The sequence below is a fragment of the Martes martes genome (assembly GCF_963455335.1).
Source record: "Martes martes genome assembly, chromosome: 4".
Lineage (NCBI taxonomy): Eukaryota > Metazoa > Chordata > Mammalia > Carnivora > Mustelidae > Martes > Martes martes.
The window spans coordinates 142,208,316-142,230,894 of NC_137891.1; the positions used below are offsets into that span (position 1 = coordinate 142,208,316).

The 22,579-nt window shown below is 40.2% G+C and overlaps 1 protein-coding gene across 9 annotated transcripts in view; it reads right to left on the bottom strand.

Annotated features, from left to right (window-relative positions):
- NFIA (nuclear factor I A) overlaps window positions 1-22,579 on the bottom strand; it is a gene marked incomplete at its 3' end in the record, with an annotated part of 358,370 nt that overhangs the window by 117,078 nt on the left and 218,713 nt on the right. For all 9 annotated transcript variants that reach the window (XM_080801176.1, XM_080801173.1, XM_080801175.1 and 6 more), the window contains one exon: window positions 3,133-3,207. In XM_080801176.1, coding sequence (XP_080657302.1) covers window positions 3,133-3,207 — 75 coding nt within the window. The remainder of the gene's footprint in view (window positions 1-3,132; window positions 3,208-22,579) is intronic.

The window sequence follows — 22,579 nt, forward strand, 5'->3', positions numbered from 1 at the left end:
CCATAAAGCCTATTCATTTAAAAAAAAATCGTAACTGAAAATAAATCCAGGGGGAAAACATTTAATTAAGTACTTTGTTGTTTTGGTTTATACAAAAATAGTTTTAACCTTTTTTTTTTAATGCACAGATTAATAATCTAAAAGTTTATCAACTCCAACAAGAAATGATTTTTAATTAAAGCACGGAATCTTTGGATTCTTTCAGCTCTGTAAAGCAGTTATAGGAGAGGTCATGACAAAAATGTCTGCAGTCAGCTAGCTGAGCACAGCCAAGCAAAAAGAGCAAGTTTCTTAACCTCTTTGAGCCTCACAGTCTCCTTCTTCTATAAAAAGGAAAGATAACAGTAACCGTGGGAGGACTGAATGAGATTATGGTTACCAAGTGCCTAGTACAGTGCCTGATACATGGTGTATGCTTGATAAAGGCTAGCTAGTGTAATTTTTCATATGAGTGTTGTGCTCCTAACAGGGCTAACATTATGCATTTAATCAAATTATGTGCCAGTTAGCTTACTGCTACTTTAAAGTTGCTGAACGCACCCCCTGGCCCCACTCATTTGTAAAAAGTGTCCACTGCACCTCTAACATGAACACTTAGCTCTTCCAATTAGGGGAATGGGGCAAGGCTGTAAGAAATGGTTAAGGATTTTGACTCCTCCCATGGCTTGAGCGTTCAGTCTTTCAGAGAGGTGTGCAAGTGAGGAGACCTGAGCTGGGAGATGGACCCTTAACCCCTGGCAGCCAAGGCGGTCCTGTGACATGGACCCCAATAAACCTGGATTAAAGATCGGCAAGGGGGCGGTGCTCTGGACAGCAGTTTGGCTTGAAGCCATGATTTAGCTGACACAGCCCAGTCCCACTCGTGCCAAACAGTTTTAGTCAGCACGAGGCCATGTGTGAGTGAGTCCTACAGCGATTACGCAGCAGTGTGCAGAATCGAAAAGCATTCAAGAGCCGAAGGACGCTCATGATGCCAGGCATCAGCAACATAAGCCCCTAAACGGGGACAGGAAACAAAACCAGGTCCCTCTGCAAATTCAATCTGTGGTCTGCCTGTACCCTCTGGCAGTCCTGAAGGCAGGTTTAGAATTCGCTTGGCAACTGTGCTATGTAGACTGAATGAAGGTCTAATCTAGCTCGGAACTGATAGGCCTTGGGGTATAAGACCTTAAAGGGACATACAGAAAGTGGAAGAGGGACACGGTTCTGGGGATGGTCCTGAGAGCAGCGTGGGCCTTCTCTACAACAGCCAGGCCTTGGGACACCGATGGTAATGAAGACAAAATATAAGCATTACAGCAGCCAGGGCAGAATAAAAAAGGTCTGGTGCTCCCACCTTAGAGCTAAAAGGATTTTCTTTTCACTCTTTAAGGCTATGTTTAGTAAGGGCTCAATGAGCATATTTCCCTGTAATGCCATTATGACAAACGTATATATAAAATTTATATCATATTACTATTATTAAAATGACAGGAAAAATGTGGGATAGTGATCCTTTTTAAAAGTCTTACAAAGTGAAAAAATTTTTTTAAATCTATAAATGCATTATTTGTCCCTGCGTGGCAAATGACTGGCTAGCTAGCTGTGCGGTGGCAGGCGGCATATATCCTCCAAGGGAACAAGGTCATCTCATCTCTTCTTCACTGGTTGGAACTTTAAGCCCACTTGATAACATGCCAGCAACTTCTCCATTCCAACTCACACCCTCCAGCTCCTAATGCCTCAACCCTTATGGTTCCGCCTCCCTAACACCAGAACACCCTGGCATCAACCAAGGATCCCTGATCCCGGAATTCCCTCACTCATAGTTACTTTCCCCTAGTTTCCCTATCTCATCCCACATTGTACAGTTCATCGAGTCCCCTGGGGCCCGTGTAAGAGTACACTTGCTAGCACTACACAGGCTTAGCTTTACTATCTACCCACTGTTTGACTTTGGGTAAATGACTTAAATAGATCCACAGTTTAACTCATTGGTAAAAAATGACACTAATTACTTATCTGACAAGTTTATTGCAAAGATTAATTTATGCAATGTACATGAAAACATAGCACAGCGTCTGGCAGATAGTAAATGCTCAACAGGCATTAGATTTTTTGGTCTATCCCTCAGACTCCAGATCCTCGGCCCCTGCCTTATACCCACTTTCTGGATTCTTAACAGTCTTCCGGCTTTAAGAAATAAGAACAACCAGAACTTGAGCCTGTGAGATTGGGATGGCTCGGCCTGCTTGACCTGACATCTTGTCAGAGACGGACTGGTGTACTCAGTCCATCTTGCAAGACTATCATGCAGCGAATGGGGGGTATGAACTTGAAATGAAAATATTTAATTTTACTCCACCTCATTCCACAAAGGATTTGATGCAGCTTGAAACCAATGTTAACCATATTAAGTTTATCTACAAGTAGTCTTTTGAAGTAGGAGGAGAGTAAGAAGTAAAGTTTATTATCTGCTACTTATATTTCCTTCTTGTTATTGGCACCCATGACACCATAGTCATTGTAGGTATGCATTTAAATTTAAAAAAAGAGAGAGAGAGGTTTTTGAGGGAAGGCAAGTGTGTGTGAGTGTGAGTAAGAGAAAGAGAGAGAGACTGAGGGAGAGAGGAGGGGAGAATCCTATACCTTCTCCTTGGACTGTCTGGACTATGTCATAGCAAAAATACAATCAATGACTCCTTTGATCAATGCAACAGGGTGGTGACAGGTACTTTTAATTCATTGTTGCTGGTGATTATTGACAAGCTGGTAATGATCATGCTGTACTATGTCACTCAGGCTGAGGGCATTAGCATTCTTTAAAGGTCAAAACCAAATTCTTTTAAAATGCAGAATTTCTCAGGAACCAGGGAAGCCTCAGAAATGTTTTCAACCAGGTTCACACTACAAAGTAGGGAATATGTGAGACAGTCAGGATTTCAGTTCTTTCTCTGTGTCTCACATTAAAATGATATTTAATTTTTCCTGATTTAAATTCTTGGCTGTCAAACAAACTGCGTGGCGAAATTCTTCCAATGGGTGAATGGAGAAGGGATTCTGAAAGCTATTTATGTCTCTCGGAGGCCTAGGCAGACAGTCAGCACAAACCTAAGGCAAATCTGTACCAAATCAAAGCAAAATTATACTTACTCTGTGACACTCTTACAAGCTCAGTCACACTAAAAACACCTGATGTGACAAAACTGTCTTGGAAGCCCAAATGTCCTGGGGAAACAAAAACAAAAGAAAACAGCGTCATAAACAGAAGACATCTGACAACAGAATTCTAAATATTAGTTTCATTGTGATTAAAAAGGGCAATACCTAATTTCCTACTCTGCTCTATTAAGAGTTGACGTGGGCGGGGACAGTCATCTTGTTACATAGCTGGTTTTCTGGTTTGAATCTGGGGGCTACGGAAAGCTCTGACACAACTGGGTGATTTCTGATATGGCTTAAAAAAAAAAAAAACAAAAAAAACCAAACAACTCAACAGGAAATCTGAAACAAAAGAAGATTTAAAATAAATGGTTACCTTGGCTGACCTCTGAGACCTTAACAGCTGAGCTGAAAACAGCCTACCTAGGAATCAACCAGGGTACCCAAATTCCCTAACAGTTTTTCACCATTATTCTCTAAAGAAACATCTGATCAGGATTAGCTCTCCATCCATTCAAATCAAACAAGATTTAAAGATGTTCTCTTCATTTTTAGAGGCACCACAGGGTGAAATCTTGAAAAAGCCAAACCAGAAAAGCCAACCAAGCCCCATGCCTTGAAACATGAAAACAAATTCTTTTGAGCACAAATAAAAATTTAGATTTGTTTTGAGAACAAGAGGGTTTTTTTTTTTTTTTTTTTTTTTTTTTTTTTTGTGGGTGGGTAGATTGACTCTTTTCTTTCTTTTTTTTTTTTTTTGGTGAGACGATAATAAACCAATGGTTCTACGTGACTATCTCTGAATTTTGCATCTGCTTTATTTTTGCTGGATACAATTAATTCCTTTAATATACCCGCTACTACCTCTCTTATCATTTGCTTATTTATTTATTTATTTATTTTTTAAAAGATTTTATTTATTTATTTGACAGACAGAGATCACAAGTAGGCAGAGAGGCAGGCAGAGAGAGTGGGGGAAGCAGGCTCCCCGCTGAGCAGAGAGCCCGATGCGGGGCTCGATCCCAGGACCCTGAGATCATGACCTGAGCAGAAGGCAGAGGCTTTAACCCACTGAGCCACCCAGGCGCCCCTGCTTTTTTATTTTTATGGTACATTCAGGAACATAAAACTTATAAATAGCAAGGAATACATAGTTTATGATATATTGTTTCCTTCTCTGCTTCTCAAGTTTTCTGATTCTGAATCTCAGATAGATAAAATCTAGTTGAGACGCAGCTACAGGGTTAGCGTAATCACCTCCTTTAAAAGTAGGGCCAAAGGAGAAGCTGGCCAAAGGGATTTTTAAAATATAAACTCTCCTTTGAAACAAGAAACATACTTTTAAGAAATGCCAAATAAGAAAACAGGTCGATCTGAATCTATAACAAACAGCCTACAAATAAGATTTATGTTATTGACAAAAAATAGATTTTGCCCAGTACTAAGGGGAGGCAAATTTACCTATGATATAGTCTACCCATCAAGAGATTCATTAAATGTCATGCACATAAACACACGCAACAAATCACTATGTTTTGGAGACTTACAAAAGTACCTACCAATTATTCTTTCTCTGGTAGCATTAGAATTAAGAAAGTTCTTTTTTTTTTTTCAGTTAATTTTTACACCCAACACAATCTATGATATTTTAGATAAAACAGCTCTAATTTTTAGAACATGCAGTAACTATAAATTGCTTTTTTAAAAAGGGCACTTTATTTATTTGTCAGAGAGAGAGAGCGTGCGCAAGCAAGCACAAGCAGGGGGAGCAACAGGCTCCCCTCTGAGCAAGGAGCTGGATATGGGACTCAATCCCAGGACCCTGGGATCATGACCTGAGCCAAAGGCAGATCCTTCACCAACGGAGACACCCAGGTATCCCTAAAAATTGATTTTTAAAGTAAAATGGCAAACTTTCATTTGAAGACGTGCTTAAGAAATTTCACCTGTTGAAACAACCCTCACCCGGGTCTCTGGTTGACTCTAATTTGGTAAGTGCCTAAGGTGTTATCTCTTGGATAAAGAGACCTGAGAAATAAAAATAAGCAAATAAATAAAAATTCTCTAAAGTGGTACTGGCAAAACCGACTAGAACATCTCTTTCTATTGTGACTTTGATATCACATCAATCCCACAGACTATAACAAAGGAAATCCAACCACAACATACATTAAGTTCGACTTAAAACACATCTAGTGAGAGCAAGGAAATGCACATTGAATGGGAAACTCAGGGCTGATTTCCAACTCTATTCATTGCTGTCTGCAGTCTTGCTTGTGGGCTGACACTTGCTTCGGTTCCAACCTTTGACATTCCTTACTTTAAGGACAACTTCACAAGAATTTCTATATAGAGTGAATGGGAACACATGTACTTCAATCACACCACCAAAAAGCAAGCACTGTATTTTGAAAACTAAGTTTAGTGTGGCACAAAGACTCAGGAGGGGGAAACACCTGTGCACATTCACTCCAATATCTCCTCCGCATTGCCCCTTCTCGTGTGTCCACCTTCTAGATGCGGCGTCTCTAGGGTTTGTGCTTCAGAGCACAGATTTCCTAGTTACTTCCTCTGCTTCTATGATCAGTTACCAGTCTTGACTCTGATGTCTGTGAAAACTAGAATAATGTTTGTTTCATTCATCACTGTATTTAATGGCTAGTTAGTAAGAGAATATTTGTTGAATGAGTGGATGGATGATGCTATAGGCCAATGACTCTAAAATCTTTGTCTTTTGCCAAGAGTGCTCTCAAAATATTTATTGGATATTTCTACCCAGTTAGCCATGGGAATCCTCACACCCAATGTGTCCAATGCCAAGCTCATTTTCTTCTCCTCCCCAAACCTGTTTTCATTCTATGGAATTCCCTATTTCAGTGAACCATCCATGACCAGCTTGTTTTCTATGTTTTGGTGCCATCCTTAACTCCTGATTCTTATAAAAACCCACATCCAACCAATCTTGACTCCAAGTGTACCTCCATTCCGCCTCCCTGCCTTCTCTCCTCAAGTCTGTTGCTCAGGCTCTTCCTAATTCTCGCCAGTCTGGTGGGGCAGCCTTCTAGCCATGTTCTCGATTGTCAGTCCTGGCTTCTCCTTAGTTCACTGTCTAGTCTATGGCCAGAGGTATCTTACTAACAGGCAAATCTGAGGGCTCATTCATTTATTCAACAAATATTTACTGAGCACCTACCATGACCCAGGCATTGTGCTAAGGGTTCAAGATATAGTCTCTACATTCAGGAAATTTACAGTCTAGGATTAGAGATAGCTGACAACATAAAACAAATGAATTATCTTAAAAATTATAAATGGTATAAATGAAATGAAAATAATTAAGAAACACTTTAGAAAGGGTGGTTAGTGAAGGTGTCTCTTAAGAGCTGACATCTGAGAGATACTAAGGAGAGAGCTAGGAGAAGAAGGGGAAATAACTCTTCATGTAGTGGGATTAGCATATGCAAAGGCACCGGGGTAGGAAAGAATGAGATGCTGGAGAATCTGAGATAAATCCAATGTGTTCAGAGTTCACTGCCCTGTCAGAAATCTTGCAAGAGCCCCACAGACAGCTTGTGGAATAGTACAAATTCCATCATGTGGCATACCACCTTGATGTAGCCTCTATTTTCCTCTCTATCTCATTTTTTTAAAGAGTTTATTTATTTGTCAGAGAAAGAGAGAGAGCACAGACAGGGGGAGAGGCAGGCAGAGGGAGAAACAGACTCCCCACTGAGCAAGGAGCCCAGTGCAGGACTCGATCCTCGGACCCTGAGGTCAGACCCAAGCTGAAGGCAGATGCCCAACTGACTGAGTCACCCAGGCATTCCTGCTCATATATTCATTTTTTTAAATCTCTTCCCCCTCTCTCTCTTTCTCTCTGGCCCTACCCCATATGGGCCTAAGGGAATACTTGCTTCACCATGGTCCTGGTTCTCTCCTCTCTCCACACTGTTCCCTCTTCCTGGAATGTCTCTGTTCTTCTGGCTCTTTGCTTGGCCAACCTCCTACGTGTCCTTTAGGACTCAGCTTTGCTGTCATTCAATCAAAAGTCTTCTCTGGTTACCTGCACTGCTTGCAAAGACTCCTTTTCTCTTTTCTCAACACTGACCAGGTATTCGGAGTATACCTCTAATCTAGGGCCCAGCACCGTAATTCTGTCTTTTTCTCGTATTAGACTGTGAGCCCTTTGAGAAAGAACATCTTCTGTGCCTCCAGGTCTTAACACAGTGCCTGGTCTGCAGTAAGCACTCCAGGGGTGTCTGTAAGGGAACACAACCCAATTTGGGCTCAAGGATGTTTATTTTTCTTTTTATAGAAATGTTGACACAACTTTATTTTTGTCTCGCTCTCTCTCATCTCTAGCAATATAGTTTGAACTAAAATGGAGCCAATGTACATCTGAAAACTATTAAAGTGAACAATCCCAATAGTCCCTCCAGACTAAACAGGACAAGGACAGAAGAGACAATCCGTTTAGAATGCTTCCAATCAAGAAGGTGACATCAGGGGTTCCTGGATGGCTCAGTGGGTTGAGCCTCTGCCTTCAGTTCTGGTCGTGATCTCAGGGTCCTGGGATTGAGCCCCACGTCGGGCTCTCTGCTCAGCAGGGAGCCTCCCTCCACCGCCCCCGCCTGCCTCTTTGCCTACTTGTGATCTCTGTCTGTCAAATAAATAAATAAAATCTTAAAAAAAAATAAAAAGGAGGTGACATCAGGTTCTCTGATGAGAAATGTCTGAGGGGTTGTCCTATTGTGACTGTGGTCCAAATGTTGGGGGACTGCGTTAAAACAGAATTAAAGGGCAGCATAATTTAATGGGCAAAAGGGGCCAAAAAACCCTAAAGAGTCCAGTCCCAAGCTTAAACTAGGACCCTCTGTGATACCGAGAAAGTCTCTGTAAAAAATCATGATTGGATCCTCCTTGTCCTCTGGGCAACCTGCTCCTTCAGGCTGATTTTAATAGAATGTGTGTAACTTAGAAGATGGACTATATGTGACTGTACAATAATCAGAAAAATTAAAATAAAAAGTAGAATGGTTTCACAAGTCCTGATGTGGCCATCTCAGCTGTAATATGTCCCCAGGGAAAGGTACATATAAACATTCCATGTCACTTTGAGGGACTATGAAACTGGTTTTGTTCCTTCAACAATTATTTGGAAACCCAGTGGTGAACTCTAGAGGAAGAAAGCAATGAGAAATGAAACTTGAGAAATGATGGAAAAAGTGACACGTCTAATGTAATTACTAAGCAAACTCGAGCAGATTAATATTTCATTCTCGCTAACACAAACCAAATCATAAAAATGACTTTCAGGGAAATAACACTAATCTGGGTGTTCTACTTTATTGCAAGATGAGAGAAAAATGGAAAAGAAAATAGAAAGGTCAATTTCAGTAATTCTGAACTTCGATGTTCACATTAAAAGATCCACAGTTGGAAAGCTGATTAAACGTCTCTGAAAGGTCCCAAGATTTACATTTTGAATACAGCCTCTCAGAAATGAGCGCAAAACATACTTTCTTGTTAAGTAGGCCTTAGCTAAAAACCCAGATTTCATAAAGATCTCTCTCTCTCTCTCTCTCTCCAGTTCTGAACTACTTCAGGAGCAACTGCATCATAGCTCAAAAGGAGGAGCAGATCCTTTCCTGTTTTATAGAAAATGGCTAGAAAAGTTCCTTCATTGAAATTGTGTTCAATGAATTGCCAATTAGAGTACAGATTTCAATACCTGTGAGTCCATCATACTCACAGTGGGGAGATGAGCTTTCTAAGAGAGGCAGAAATATAAAAAGCCAAATTCTTTTACGGGTGGTTAGGAAAAGCGGTTCTCTTTACCTCAATGATATCAGCAGTTATTATGGAAAATGCCATTATATGGGAACCCAATCTCATCTCACGAAGGGACTGAACATCCATCTACCTCTTAACAAGCAGAGAAGAAAAAAAAAAAGTTCCATTTCCAGAGAGACAGGTAACCTTGCAGAGGTGTTCGGAGGTCGAGGGGAAGTAATAGCTTGGGACAAACCATCCAGAGGGTTGGCCTTGAGAGGAAGTTGGAGTGTCCATGGAGCAGAGAACATACGAGAGGAGGCACACTGACACAATGGATGGTATTTTTGTTTGTCTTTTTGGGATAGCCAAGGGCTCTCAGCTCTAAATGATTAAATCTCATCTGGTTCATGTAACAAACTGCAACACACAGGTCATTTCGTCAAAAAGAATGCACCTCTATCCTATTCTCTCCTTGGCAAATACAGTTCCATCACCAGGACAAGCCAAGCTAGTGACCAGGCCTTTCCATGCTGGTACGTCTGGGCGACTCAAAGGGAAAAGGGGTCCCTTGTTCTCATGTACTTATATTCCATAAGCCCTGGAACCTGCCGTGATGTGCAGTCCCTGTGCTAAGTCCTGCGGATGCTGCTCTCCCAGAATTTACATGCTCATGCTTCTAAAGAAAAGTCTACCCTAACCACACCACTCCTCCCTGGAATTTTAATTTCTCCTCACACAAACTCCCCGCTGGCGTAGGTGGCCCCCGAGGAAAGGGAATGTGGCTCCTTCGCCTTTCCCTTCCCCACAGTCAACACATTAGGTGCACTCAGTCAATACTGCTGAGCAGAACTTCTCGTCTACCTCTTTCTACCTGATGTGGGAGTTCTTTGTTTATCTGTCTTAGCTCTGCCCCCCTACAACACACCCGGCAAGGGCACAGTTGTATCTCACGATCTTACACTGTCCAGAGCCCAGCACAATCACTTGGTCTATGTGTGTAATAAATATTTATTTAGTGATCTAGATGAGTGACTTGAGATCCCTGGGATTTAGTAGCCTTCTACAGCATGATGGGAACGATTATTAACCTACCTCCAGGAATACCTTACTTCCATCATCTTAATTTGGAATATCTTGGAAAACAGACGGGGTGGGGCACCTGGGTGGGTCAGTGGGTTAAGCCTCTGCCTTCGGCTCAGGTCATGATCTCAGGGTCCTGGGATCGAGCCCCGCATCGGGCTCTCTGCTCATTGGGGACCCTGCTTCCCCCTCTCTCTCTGCCTGCCTCTCTGCTTACTTGTGATCTCTCTCTCTTTCAAATAAATAAATCAAAACTTAAAAAAAAAAAAAGATGGGGTGGCCCATTAAGCCCACATTCTAAAATTTTTGTCCCATTTTTCATGACTATACATTGCCTATTTATTCTGTCACTCATTTTTTAGGATAATTCCTACTATTACAGCAAATGCCCAAAATTCTGGCAGCTACTAAAAAGAATGCAGTAGTAATAAAAATAACATAGATGTTCCATCCGTGTGATTAATCTTTACCATAGTGGAGTTTTATTCTGTAGTCTGCTTACAGTAAACATTAAAAGACTGTCATACGTTGCTGGACTGGTAATGAATGAGGCTATAATACTTTGTATCTAGAAAGTTGAGTCAGAGAATTTGTCAAATGATATTTGTCAACCAATAATATGAAAGAGGTGTTTTGAGATTCTCAGATGAAAAGGGTTGTTACAAATGCATTTGTACTATGGTTATGAGTGTCATCTTGGATTCTCACAACACATCAAGGAATGGTGTCTAGTATGGGAATAATGTAGTCTTAGCTGAAAAGGAGGATAAGTCAAGAGCTTTTAGAAGTATGTATCATGGGACTTACGACCTGTTGATTCCTTCTTTTTGTTGCCCCTAATTTCCCGGCCCAGCTCAGGTATTTATTATTGAATACAGGCACCTAATCTGTGTTTGTAGTTTGTTTGTCCTGCTATATCCATAAAGTCAACATTTGGTTTACTGCTTTCATTCATCAAATGTTTATTGGATGCCTCTTATGTGGCAAGCACAGTCCTAGGCCCTGGGGATTCGGCAAAAAATAGCGCAGTCTTTACTGCTGGTGGGGTGGGGAAGGGCAAGACATTCCCAGTTAAAAAAGATATTTACACCAAGATTACCGGTAATGTACTTATCTAAAATTGGGTCTTTTTATAAGACCTTTCTAGGAAAGACTACAATGGAGACTATAGCAATGTCCTGTGCCAACTCTGCTGGTTGTCCATACGTATTCATGATTGGCAGCAACGGACCAGAATTCCCAGCCTCTTTCAGGAGTGAATGGAAGTGCTACGATCAGCTTTCACCCGACCTGCCTGAAAAGAAATTCCTGCCTTAGGCATCCTTCTTCCTCTTTTTATGGACTAGAACAGTTTTGACCATGAAGACAAAGACAGTGCCCACGGGATGGCAGAGCAGGAGGACAGAGGGAGCGTAGGACCCTGAATGACAGTGGAAAGAAGAACCACCCGGCCAACTTAGCCTGCTCATCTGTAAGAGTTATCAAAAAGGAAGAGATCTTAGTGTACTTAAACCACTGTATTTTTTCTGTCTCTTTGTTATAGCAGCCTACTACTTACCTTAACCAACATAAGAGCCAACTTTTCTCTTTAGAATCCAAAATGTCACAAATTAGTAGTCCACAGACCAATTGTAGTCTGCCAACATATTTTGCTTGGCTGGCAAGGTACTAATTTTTTTTTTTTTAACATATGGATGTTTTTAAACTGGACATGAGCTAAAAAATGTGCCACACTCCCTAGTACTCTTTATTATATTTCATTTATGTAATGATCTGTAAGGCCCCGGTAGGCACATAAATTTGTGATGCCTGCTAGGCATTTTCTCTCCACATTAATCTACCAGCATGGTAGGGAGAAAACGGATGGATGGTCGGTGTCTTTTGTCTGACAAAAAAAAAAAAAAAAATGCCAAGAGTATTTCATGATTTCTTTGAGAATTAAGTTTAGACTTCTTTGCTAGGTATTTAAAGCCCTTCAAAGTCTGTCCTCTAGTACACCTTTCCAGCGTTCAAGGTATATTTCCAATACGACCTAAATATATACATTATATGTGGCAGCCAAGAGGTCCCACTTGCTCTTCTCCAAATTTTGATATGCTCTCTCCTCCACATTAGAATTCGTATCAGTGCTTCCCCAAATGTGTTATGTAAACAGTCCCCCCAAATGCCCCGCAACAAACAAATAAAAACAAAGATACAAATATATGTAAAATAAATTAGAGAACACCATCACACCCACCCTTGGAGAATGACAAGAAATATTTACACGTTAAAGCCTCTGAGAGTTCCTGCAACAAATAGTTTCTTAATATTATTTTTTAAAAATTTTTAAATATTTATTTGAGAGAAGGCATGAGAGGGAGCATGAGAGAGAAAGAGAGAGAGAGAGTGCGCGCGTGAGCACACAAGCAGGGGAGAGGGGTAAAGGGAGAAGCAGGCTCTCCGCTGAGCAGGGAATCCAGCGCGGGGCTCCATCCCACCACCTGAGCTGAAGACAGACGCTTAACCAACTGAACCACCAGGCACCCCAAAGTTTCTTACTATTATTTAACTCATGATTTCCCAAATAACTCGACAGTGATGCCATCTGTTTTTGGCACATATCCTTCTTCAGATAGATTGTTCTGCTCCTTTTCCTATTTTCCCTATTTGGTTTACATGAGAATGTGCTGAGGGGAAAGTAGAATCTGAACCCTTCAAGGTAATTCACACTTTCATGCAAGGCCCAAGGGCGCTCCACATCTTTACCTGCGATCATTCTAACACATCTGCATAAGGAAAATGGATCAAGCCAGTAACAGGTGTTGTAAAAGTAGGCTACCTATCTGAAAAATTTGTCCCCAGAACCTCTCTAGTATTAATTTTCATCAAAAGTGTAGCTTTCCTTCATCCAGCATTTATGTGTTTGGCACCATGTTATGTACTTTAGACATATTAGCTCTAATTCCTGCTAAAACTCTGTGGTTGGCTATAGTCTGATTTTGTAGACAAGTAAGCTTACACTAGAGAGGTTAAGTGACTTGCTGAAGGTCACACAGCTAGTGGCAGAATTTAGGATTAGAACATAGGTTCGTTTAGTTCTCTTTATATAATAAATGTTATTGCATGTTTATCCATCATATATAATACCAGAGACTTGATTTATTCAGTCTAACCCAAAGACCTTATCACATCTTTTCACCAAGTCCTGCACTTAATAAGGGAAGAGTAGTATTTCATTAAATTAAATTTGATTGCTCAATGCCTTTACATAAAGAGGGTTTATGAGTTTGAGTTACAAGGATTAAGTACTTAATTAAAGAATGATGTCTAAAAGATAGCAAAACATCTAAATAAAAAGTGAAAAACGATTTTTACTTATTTGCATGTTTAGAAACACTTGAATGCATGACAATATGGAATGAACTGGAAGCTAAGAGATCTTAAAGATCATCTAGTAACACACTAATCATCATTGTGTTGTAACAAAGGATCTTAATAAAGTAATGAATCTTGATTTAAAAAATAATAATTCCTTTAATATGCTTGCCTTCCTGTAACTTCTCTTCTTTACCTTAGTTTTACCCTCTGGAGCAGGTCAGAATAAATCTAATCTCTCTTTGCTACATTTCAAGTATTCGAAGATAGTCCCTCAGCCCCTAATTTTTTTCTCCTCTAGGCTAAATATCCTTTCTTTCATAGTTCTGTCCTGTCAACAAAGTCATTTCTGCACTGTCTCTAAACATATAGAATCATACATTTATAAGGGCTCACATAAGCAGAAATAGACACTTTGCAAGTGGACCCAATTACAAATTAGTTTTGTGTCCAAGAACACAGAAATACTTGCTTCACAGAATGTTTTTTTTGAAGTGCTATAAAAAAAACTTAAAAAAAAGAAAGAAAATTTGCTTCATGTTAGCGAAAGTAAATTCCAGTATCACTAGCATAATAAAATTAGTATTTTATAAATATTTTAAGATTAATTTTGTTGTTTTTTAATGGACTTAGGAGTACTTTTTTAAGGGATTTTTTAAATTAACCTGATTTTGAACTAACGGGGTTTTTAAGCACCTTGATCGTCTTTATGTTCTGAATCAAAGTTTTCTCTCAACTTGGACAGTAATAACTGGTCATCTACAAATAGATCACACTATTTGTAACAGCTTCAGTTTCTATTTATGAACTCTTACACATACTGGAGAAAAAAACAAGGAAATTTATTCTCCAAATAGATCGGAAACCGATTACCTTAATTGAAACAGACATGAAACTGGATCACCCGAAGGCCACTCTGGATTATGGATGTAAAACAGCAAAAAAACCTTAATGTGCGCTGTCCTGTTCTTCATTTTAGGTTTAATTCACCTGGCTCTGAAACATTGCGGAGAGTCCTGCTTGCTAAACCACCTGAGGACACATGCAATAACAAGGAAAGAAGATGACCAGGGGCCACGTGCTAATTTTAAGACACTGATGTTGGTTCGCCAAGCGTGGAAAGGAAATCATGGAGGAGCTGAAGCAATGTATTCTAAAAGAATCCTTGCATTCCTTGCCCAAGATGACAAAAAGCGAAAGAAAACGACAAACAGGTAGATGTCGTTTTCCAAATACATAATAAAACTAGTTAATGTTTAGAACCACAAAATACAAAGAGCTTTCATCTTTTTAAAAGCCATTTGCTTCAATGCAATTCTTGTTCTCTTATCCGACAATTACTTAATTACCAATGCCATAATTCGCAGCGTTTATTAAATTATAGACTCTATATTATACATTTCTGCAGATACTACAGCATGCCACAAATCATGTGGGCCACTATACTTTGAAGTTTGCTGGCTTAGCACAAACACAAAGTATTTTAGAAGTACCAGAAAATTCTTTGTGAATATAACTGAATGAATTACACTGTTCAGGCCATGTCATGTTAGCACAATGGAGAAACACTTTTAAGACTTTAAAGTCATGTAATACAATTCTAGGCTGGATTTTTCTTGTTAAAAAAAGTAGAATGGGAGTGATTGGAAGAGAAAAGGGCCAATATTTGACAACAGAAATCAGCATAACCTTTTAACTGCAGCAGCCATGGGTGACTGCCCTTTGACCTTGAAAGATTATGTGGGATTTCAATGACAACAGCTGGAAGTGAGCATGTGTGAATAGAGAACACAGATCTGAGGCCTGATACAAAAGACTGCACAATCTCTGCCCAGATCGGAGTGCTGATTAGAAATTGTTTCCTGGTCCTGGCTTAATAGGGTGTGATAATGAAAGTTGGTTTTTTTTTTTTTTCTTTTAATTCTTCCAGCAAGAAATGATAGGTAGATTTCTTCCATAGCCACTATCCCCGTCAGCCCCTCCAATCTTCTGGGCTTTCATATGTTAACAGACCCATCCTTCTTACAATAAGCTTAAAAACCAAACTTTGTTTTACAACCTACTCTTCGCAGGCAAAACTTCAAGTTCTTGAGTTCCTCTCCTGAGTTGCAAAATCATTTCGGTGGCATTTCACACACGGTATGATTATTTTTTTGTTTAAGGACGTGTCATACACAGACACACACGTGCACACACACGCACACACACAACTTAAATGAGAGCTCGGTGAGAGTGGGAACTGTCTCTCTCATCTTTTTAATTCCACCATTTGTAGGGCGCATACCACATGGTGGGTCTGCACCCCATGTAGGACAAATAGGCACAGAGATAAAATACTGATTCTTATCCACTCATTCTTTTTATTCCTCTTGAGAGGCACAGGGAGACTCTTACACGCACAGTCAATAATTTCAGCTTTTTCATCATCCAGTCTCATATATTCGTTAGCAATTTTTTTAGGGAAGACGACAGGTGTGTTTCCCCAACAAGAGCCTATGAAGAAGGTAAGTTAATTATTTCCTTTCGCAGATAAGGTAACTCAACCCAGTGGCTAGAGAGATTTGACTGCTTGCTGAACGTGGCCATTTCAATCCAAAAGACTCTCAATGAATGACATTCATTGAGCTGACATGCACCTACAAGGACACAGATGCAATCTCCAGTTCCTACATACAATACTCATTACTTGCTGACATGGCTCTTGAAACCACCAGGATGATGCCACATGATTACTGAAAGGACACTGGGTTATGACTCATAGGCGTTGTTTTGGTTTTACCATACACGCTGTCTGAACTTCTATTGCTCCAGATTTTGCTAACTCCTCTAGCTTTGGATTTTGCTAACTACTCTAGTTTCTGTATCAAATTAGCAACTCCTTAGCTTCAGTAGGAGGTGGCCTTTCTTTTAAATGCAAATAACACCTTGAGTCAGGCAGAAAACCAACCTGGCTGCGTGGTGTGGGACAAACAGAGGCTGGTGAAAACTGGCTTCCAAATCAGACATGGGTTGTCTACTCACATCCTTCTATAGCAACTTTAGATGTTATTCCAAACAAGCCATGGGACAGATTGTTTTTCAGAACAGACCAAATCCATTTGCCGTTTCAAAATTCTATAAACAGAGTATTAAGGAATTCAATTCCCACAGCAACTATATGAGCGCTGGCTTTGGCTTTATGGGAGTTTCTGCCAAGCTGAGATATTTGTAGAACTATTGGTTTAGGGTGTCCTTTGCAACTCTGAGCAGAAGAGACCACGGCTTGTGATCTCAGTTCACTTTAAGGACCGGGTCTTGCTGGTGACAGGTATACATGATAAATGTTCCAGAAGGCTGACCTAATTTCCGTTGAAGTGAGTGTTTTGCTAAGAACATTCCCTCAAAGTGTCAGCTTGCAACCAAGGATTCAGCCTGCCAGTGTCCATTCTTTTCAGCGAGTTATTACCATTGCTTATGAAAGTTTGCTCAAAATGAAGCTACTTCTGCCTCACTGAGCAAGCTTCTCCAGACTCATAGTGAACTTAAATAAGTTATGTATCTAATTTTAAAATAAGAAATTATCAAACACATTCAGTTTCAGTTTTTAATCATTTGTGATCAGAAAAAACAAACACTCTAGGCTCAGTACAAATCGAAGCAAGCCGGCAATGTATTTCTTTTTTCTTACAAAGGAATTGGTATCTCGACATGTTCATTTATCTTGTCCTTCAAAAATTATATTTGCAAGGTATTGTTTACATATAATATAGCAGGAGGGACAATAGTAAGGAAATTAGGGACCTAGATATCTTAAGTCTCAGTTTTCTCATCTGTAAAATGGCACTGATGATTGCACGTACCCCAAGTTTGTTAGGAATAGTGAGATAACGCACTTAGAATGCTTAGCAAAGAAACTAAGACACAGAATGTAGTAGCTACTCTTACAAATAATAAATATATTCTTCATATCTTAGATCTTGAATTCTGCAGGAAACCTTAAAAAGAAATAACAGGTAGAAATAACTACGTTCTTCTGACATGGAGTAGCCAGTAATGTAACTGTTCACAGAGAAGTTGTGTAGACAAATAACAAAAGTTGACAACATAATTTTGAGCAGATTTTTGAGTAAAAATAAAAGTATCTTCTAAAGCAAGTAACACAAATTAAAAACAAGTCCTCTGGCATTTCTTAGATTTTTCTAAAGTGAGCTGTAACAGTAGTTAAGATCCATTATTTTAATAGAGTTAAATTTTAGAAATCAAGTTCTATATTTATTTACAAATATGTTTATAAAAACACAATTATTTATAATTCACAACATAATTTTAAATATACATCTATTCTTTAACTCTACATCTACCTGGGCCAAGCATCAGCCTACAGCTGGAGACACAAATTGCGGCCTAATATTTTTGCGGTAATAACTATAGATACTCAACCTAGGTCAATCTGTTTTTCAGCAGATCAAGTTTTACCTCATTTCTCAATAAACAATGTACAGGCATATTTAGAGAAAGGGGAAATTTAAAAATGGCAGGGGTTTTTTGTTTGTGGGGTTTTTTTGTTTGTTTTGGGCCTTTATTAGTCAAAGAATTTCATGTGCAAAAAAATCTTATTCGCAACTAAATACATGCTGCCTGTTCTAGAAAACAGATATTTAGAGGTCTGATTTTGTTTTTCAGTATTTTTCAAATGAAAACTATTTAAATTTTTTTAAATGTGAAAATATTTGGGGTGGTATAAAAAACACATACAACATAAGCAATATTAACATTAAATATAGAAACACCTCCTTGAAATGAACTACTCTCGAGTCCAGAGCCTCCCCATTTTAGCTCCTTGCTTCGATATAAACGGAGAGCCATCAGCAAACATCATGAAAGAAAGGGTCTTGATTCCTTACTGCTTTAAATCAATGCTAAAAGAATTTGCCCTTTTAGGCAGAAGAATGATCGACATGTTTCACTTTACTGACTTTGATCACTGAAGCCCTTTATGGTGCAGGCCATTTCTTTCAGTTTAGGGAACAGAATCTTTGTTTGACTCACAGAATGGACCAAGTACATCTTACACTCAGCTTTAGCTAACTCAGAGCACTGGAGTTCTCGGAATTTCTTCTGTGTTTCTCAACAGAGTCATCAGCATTTTGAGGGGGACTCCTTCCTGTGCTCAGACCTCCCCTGTACGCTGTAGGACACTCAGCATCCCTGGTCTCCAACCACTGACTGCCAGCAAGATCCCCTCCTTGTCCAAGAGCGTCCTTACACATTCTGAACACCCCTCCAGAAGGGGTCCCTTGGTGAAAAACACGTTAGAGTAGAACACTGTCTTATGGATCTCATTAGGTATTTAATACCACGCAGTTCTGCCCACAACTGAACTGGCTTATTGTCTCTATAATTAGAATGCAAACTCTTACAAGCTGGATTATTACAATTTTTTCCAAATTCCTCTTCGGCCCCAGTCACGCCCTCTGTCCTTCACTCTTACCCAAGTATCAAGTTCAGATATTATAGCTAGATGTCGATGTTTAAAAGTTAATTCTATTTGAACTACTCTATGTTTGGTTTTGTTTGAAGGAGGGGAGCGGGGCTCATACATATATGTATATGGTCCATAAAAACAAAATACACATTTTGGACTTTCTGGAAGAGTCTTGGTTTCCAGTATTGGCCCATCAGTCTGTACATGTACGTGAACATATTGGCCTCTTGTTGCTGAGAAGGTATGTTCACTGTCAATAAACTCTCGGGACTCACGTAAATAGTATTTTGTTTTTTCACAACATTATCGTGGATCTAAAGGTCCACAGTCTAGGCAGAAGTAGAAAATAACATGTAAAGCTTGAAAGGAAATATCCATTCTGCTCTCTGCTCTCATCGAAAGGGCGGAGGTGAAATAAGACAAGACTCAGGGCCCACACGACCCAGGTCCTTATTGCCAAAACCAAACCAACAACACTCCAAAAATAAACAGAAACAAAACTAAGCAACAAGAGGCAGCACACTGTCAACCAACCAGGAATTCAAATGAATGCCTTTGTCTCAACTGCATGTTCAGAAGGAGGGCGGCTCCTCCAGCTCGCTCTCAATTTTTTTTTTCCTCTAATCACTCTGATGCTTTATTGAATACCTGTCATTTTTCCAAAAGTAAGAGCCAAGGGCTGCTCCCTGTTGCACCGAAGTCCTTCTGCTTTGTGATCACCAATTGCTCAGTTTCTATCCTTCCCACTAGGAGATCTTCCGAGGTTGTAGAATGGTCCCAGACCAGGTGAGAACCCTGCGTGCGTGGATGCATGTGTGTACACATACGTGTATGTGTGTTGATTTCATTTACTTGCTCAAAGACTGTGACAGAGGAAGAGCACTATTTTGTCAGATGTGAGCAGTCAGGAGCACTTGAAATAAAATATTTTTCATGAACATAGGCATTTCTGGCCTTCGGTGTTGCCATTAGCAACAATACCACGAGGGGCATGATTTGTGGCTAATTTGGACACGGAGCCCTTCTGGACACAGCTGGCAAAGCCAATAGCATTCTGCTCTATTCTACAGTAAATTGTCTGAAAATGTCAGTAAGCTCAACAGCCAATTCTGAGGTTCCAACCACCATCAAGAAGGTGAGAGAGAAGCTAAATGTGTTTTTTTAAGGTGCTCTAACTATAAAGTTCAAGTTTTTCTCTGCAGCCTGATTTGTTCATTCAACAAACATCTGTTCATGCCAGTCTATGAGCTAAGTAGGTATAGATGACAAGCTTGGAACAAACTGTGACATATCCCCTGTCCTCAAGGGCTCACAGTCTAGCAAAAACATCCTTTAAGGAACTAGCGAGAAGACTCACTTCACCCCTGCAAGACCCAATTCAAATGTCACCATCTTTTGATTTCATTTCCATATCCTCAGAGCATCACAGACCTCTAGGCTGTAGGCTCAATAAATATTGATGACTGCCTGAGAGAAGATGAAAGTGAGAGACGCACTTACCGGGATCAACAAGGATAATCCTATCGCCGGGAAGCCAAGTGCGTGTGTTGGGGGAGGGGAGAGAGCAAGTACTTGTGCTAGATGATAGCAATAATGGACGACGGGGCCAAAACTGGATTCAATACATTTGGACAATACTTGGTAAGACACAGTCAGTCCTGAGTCATAATTTAATCTCTTATTATTAGGGGAGTATTTTCTATAGCTTATTATTTATTTTTATAAGTTAGTCATGGCTCTCGTTCAATTTTACGATCTTGAGTGAGTCAACTTAAACTTTTTCACTAATTTATCCAAAAAATAGCTGTTGAACACCTATTCTGTTCCAGGCACTATGGGAGGCATCAGGGTGCACCTCTTTGACCTCCAGGTACTTACAGTCTAGTTGGGGAAGAAGGTCAAGCATAGGGACAATTATTACCCAACACGATAAAGCTCTGTAGTGGAAGCAGGCTCCTAGGGCACAAAGTCTAGGAGGGTTAGGGAAGGCTTCCTGGAAGAGAAGTGATGGCCTGTATAGTCCCCAGTGACCAGCAGGATTAGCACTGAGAAGTGGAGGAAAGTGGTGGTTTCTTTGTGGGTATAAGAGTAACAACAAAGTGACAACAGCTAATATTTGCTGAGTCCTTACTGTGTGCCAGCTACTCTTCTCAGCCTTTTCATGTTTTATGTTCCTCTAACCTTCAAAGTGCTATGATGTTGGTACTATGATCTCCTCTTTTGACACATGAGGCAACCAAAGCACAGACAGTCTGAGCAACTAAGTCAAGATCATACAATGAGGGGCGCCTGGTGGCTCAGTTGGTGAAGCATCTGCCTTCCACTCATGTCATGATCCCAGGGTCCTGGGATTAAGGCCCACGTCAGGCTCCCTGTTCAGTGGGGATCCTGCTTCTCCCCTGCCTGCTGCTACCCCCCTCCCCCGCTTGCGCTTGTTCTATCCTGCGCTCTGTGTCAAATAAATAAATAAAATCTTAAAAAAAAAAAAAGAGGATCATACAATGAGTCACTGTAGAGATGGGATTTCAAATTAAACAATCTAACTGAAGAAGCCATGGTCTTAACTGTGACAATGTCTCTAATGGCACGGAAAAGAGTATCTATTCCAGCGGCCCAGGCACAGAGGAAGGGCTCAGGAGATGATGATAAGATCATGAGAACCAGTACTGACATCATTATATATATACAAAACCCTGATCTGCAGATCTAACTACAGTACACTATTTTCCCCCACCAGATGATGAACCCAGTAGATTCTACCCAAATTGAAATTCAGTTTTATAACTCAAAGGGATGTATCCTCACCAAACACCCAGGGGAAGGTTATTTCTTCCATATCAATGCCACTAAAACTAGAACGTCTCAAAAACAATCTGTACCCTTCAACACCATTCCTCTCCCACCTCTTCCTCATACATATGGTTTTGATCCATCCCTGCCTTCTACTTAATCTGCAACATTTTTTTCATATGTGCAAACTTCAAGCTGTACCAACTTAATAGTGGAAGCTGTGACTGAAAACTTGGGGAACAGAATTACTAAAAAGGTTTTATTTTTTGTTCATCAAGTGAAATTCTGTGTAGAAATAATCTTATTATAAAGAAATCCCAATTTGAATTTTCTTTTTTCAAAGCAAAATGTTGGCCCTACCTCCATGAACTCTACTTCCCAACACCCAATGTCTAAGCCAGTTGTGTGCCCACAATTGGGCTGCATCGGTATACTCACAAATCCACATAACTGGGCTAATCATTATCAGATATTTATTAGCTCGCCAGTGATACAAGGAGTACATCTATTGCTGCATGGAAGAGTTAACAAATGTCTCTCCGCACCTTGATGGCAGCCAACCTCGAGACAGAAGTGGGCAACTTCTATTCCCCATTGGGTAAAAATAAGTTATCTACGATGTGGGCAGCATGAAAGAGCCCAGGTCCTGTGGCCAAGCAGATATTTACTCAGATCCCAATTCTTGCTCCTTAATGGCTGAGGACCTTGGGCAAACAATGTAACCACTTTGGTCCTCAATTTCTTATTCTATTGCTGGAGTGGAGAATTCAATGAAATCACGCACAAACCCACGCACGGTATCTGGCAAAGGCTGTGGATATGGAAAACCAATGCAGTGGGCACCGGTTCCTAACATTTCTGGTGCTATGTTTAGGTCCCCAAGACGTTCGTGGTGACTCTAAAGGGCTCTTTGCCACGTAGAGGGGCTACAAGCATCAGAGAAATTGCTCTGTGATATTATCATACTCAAAT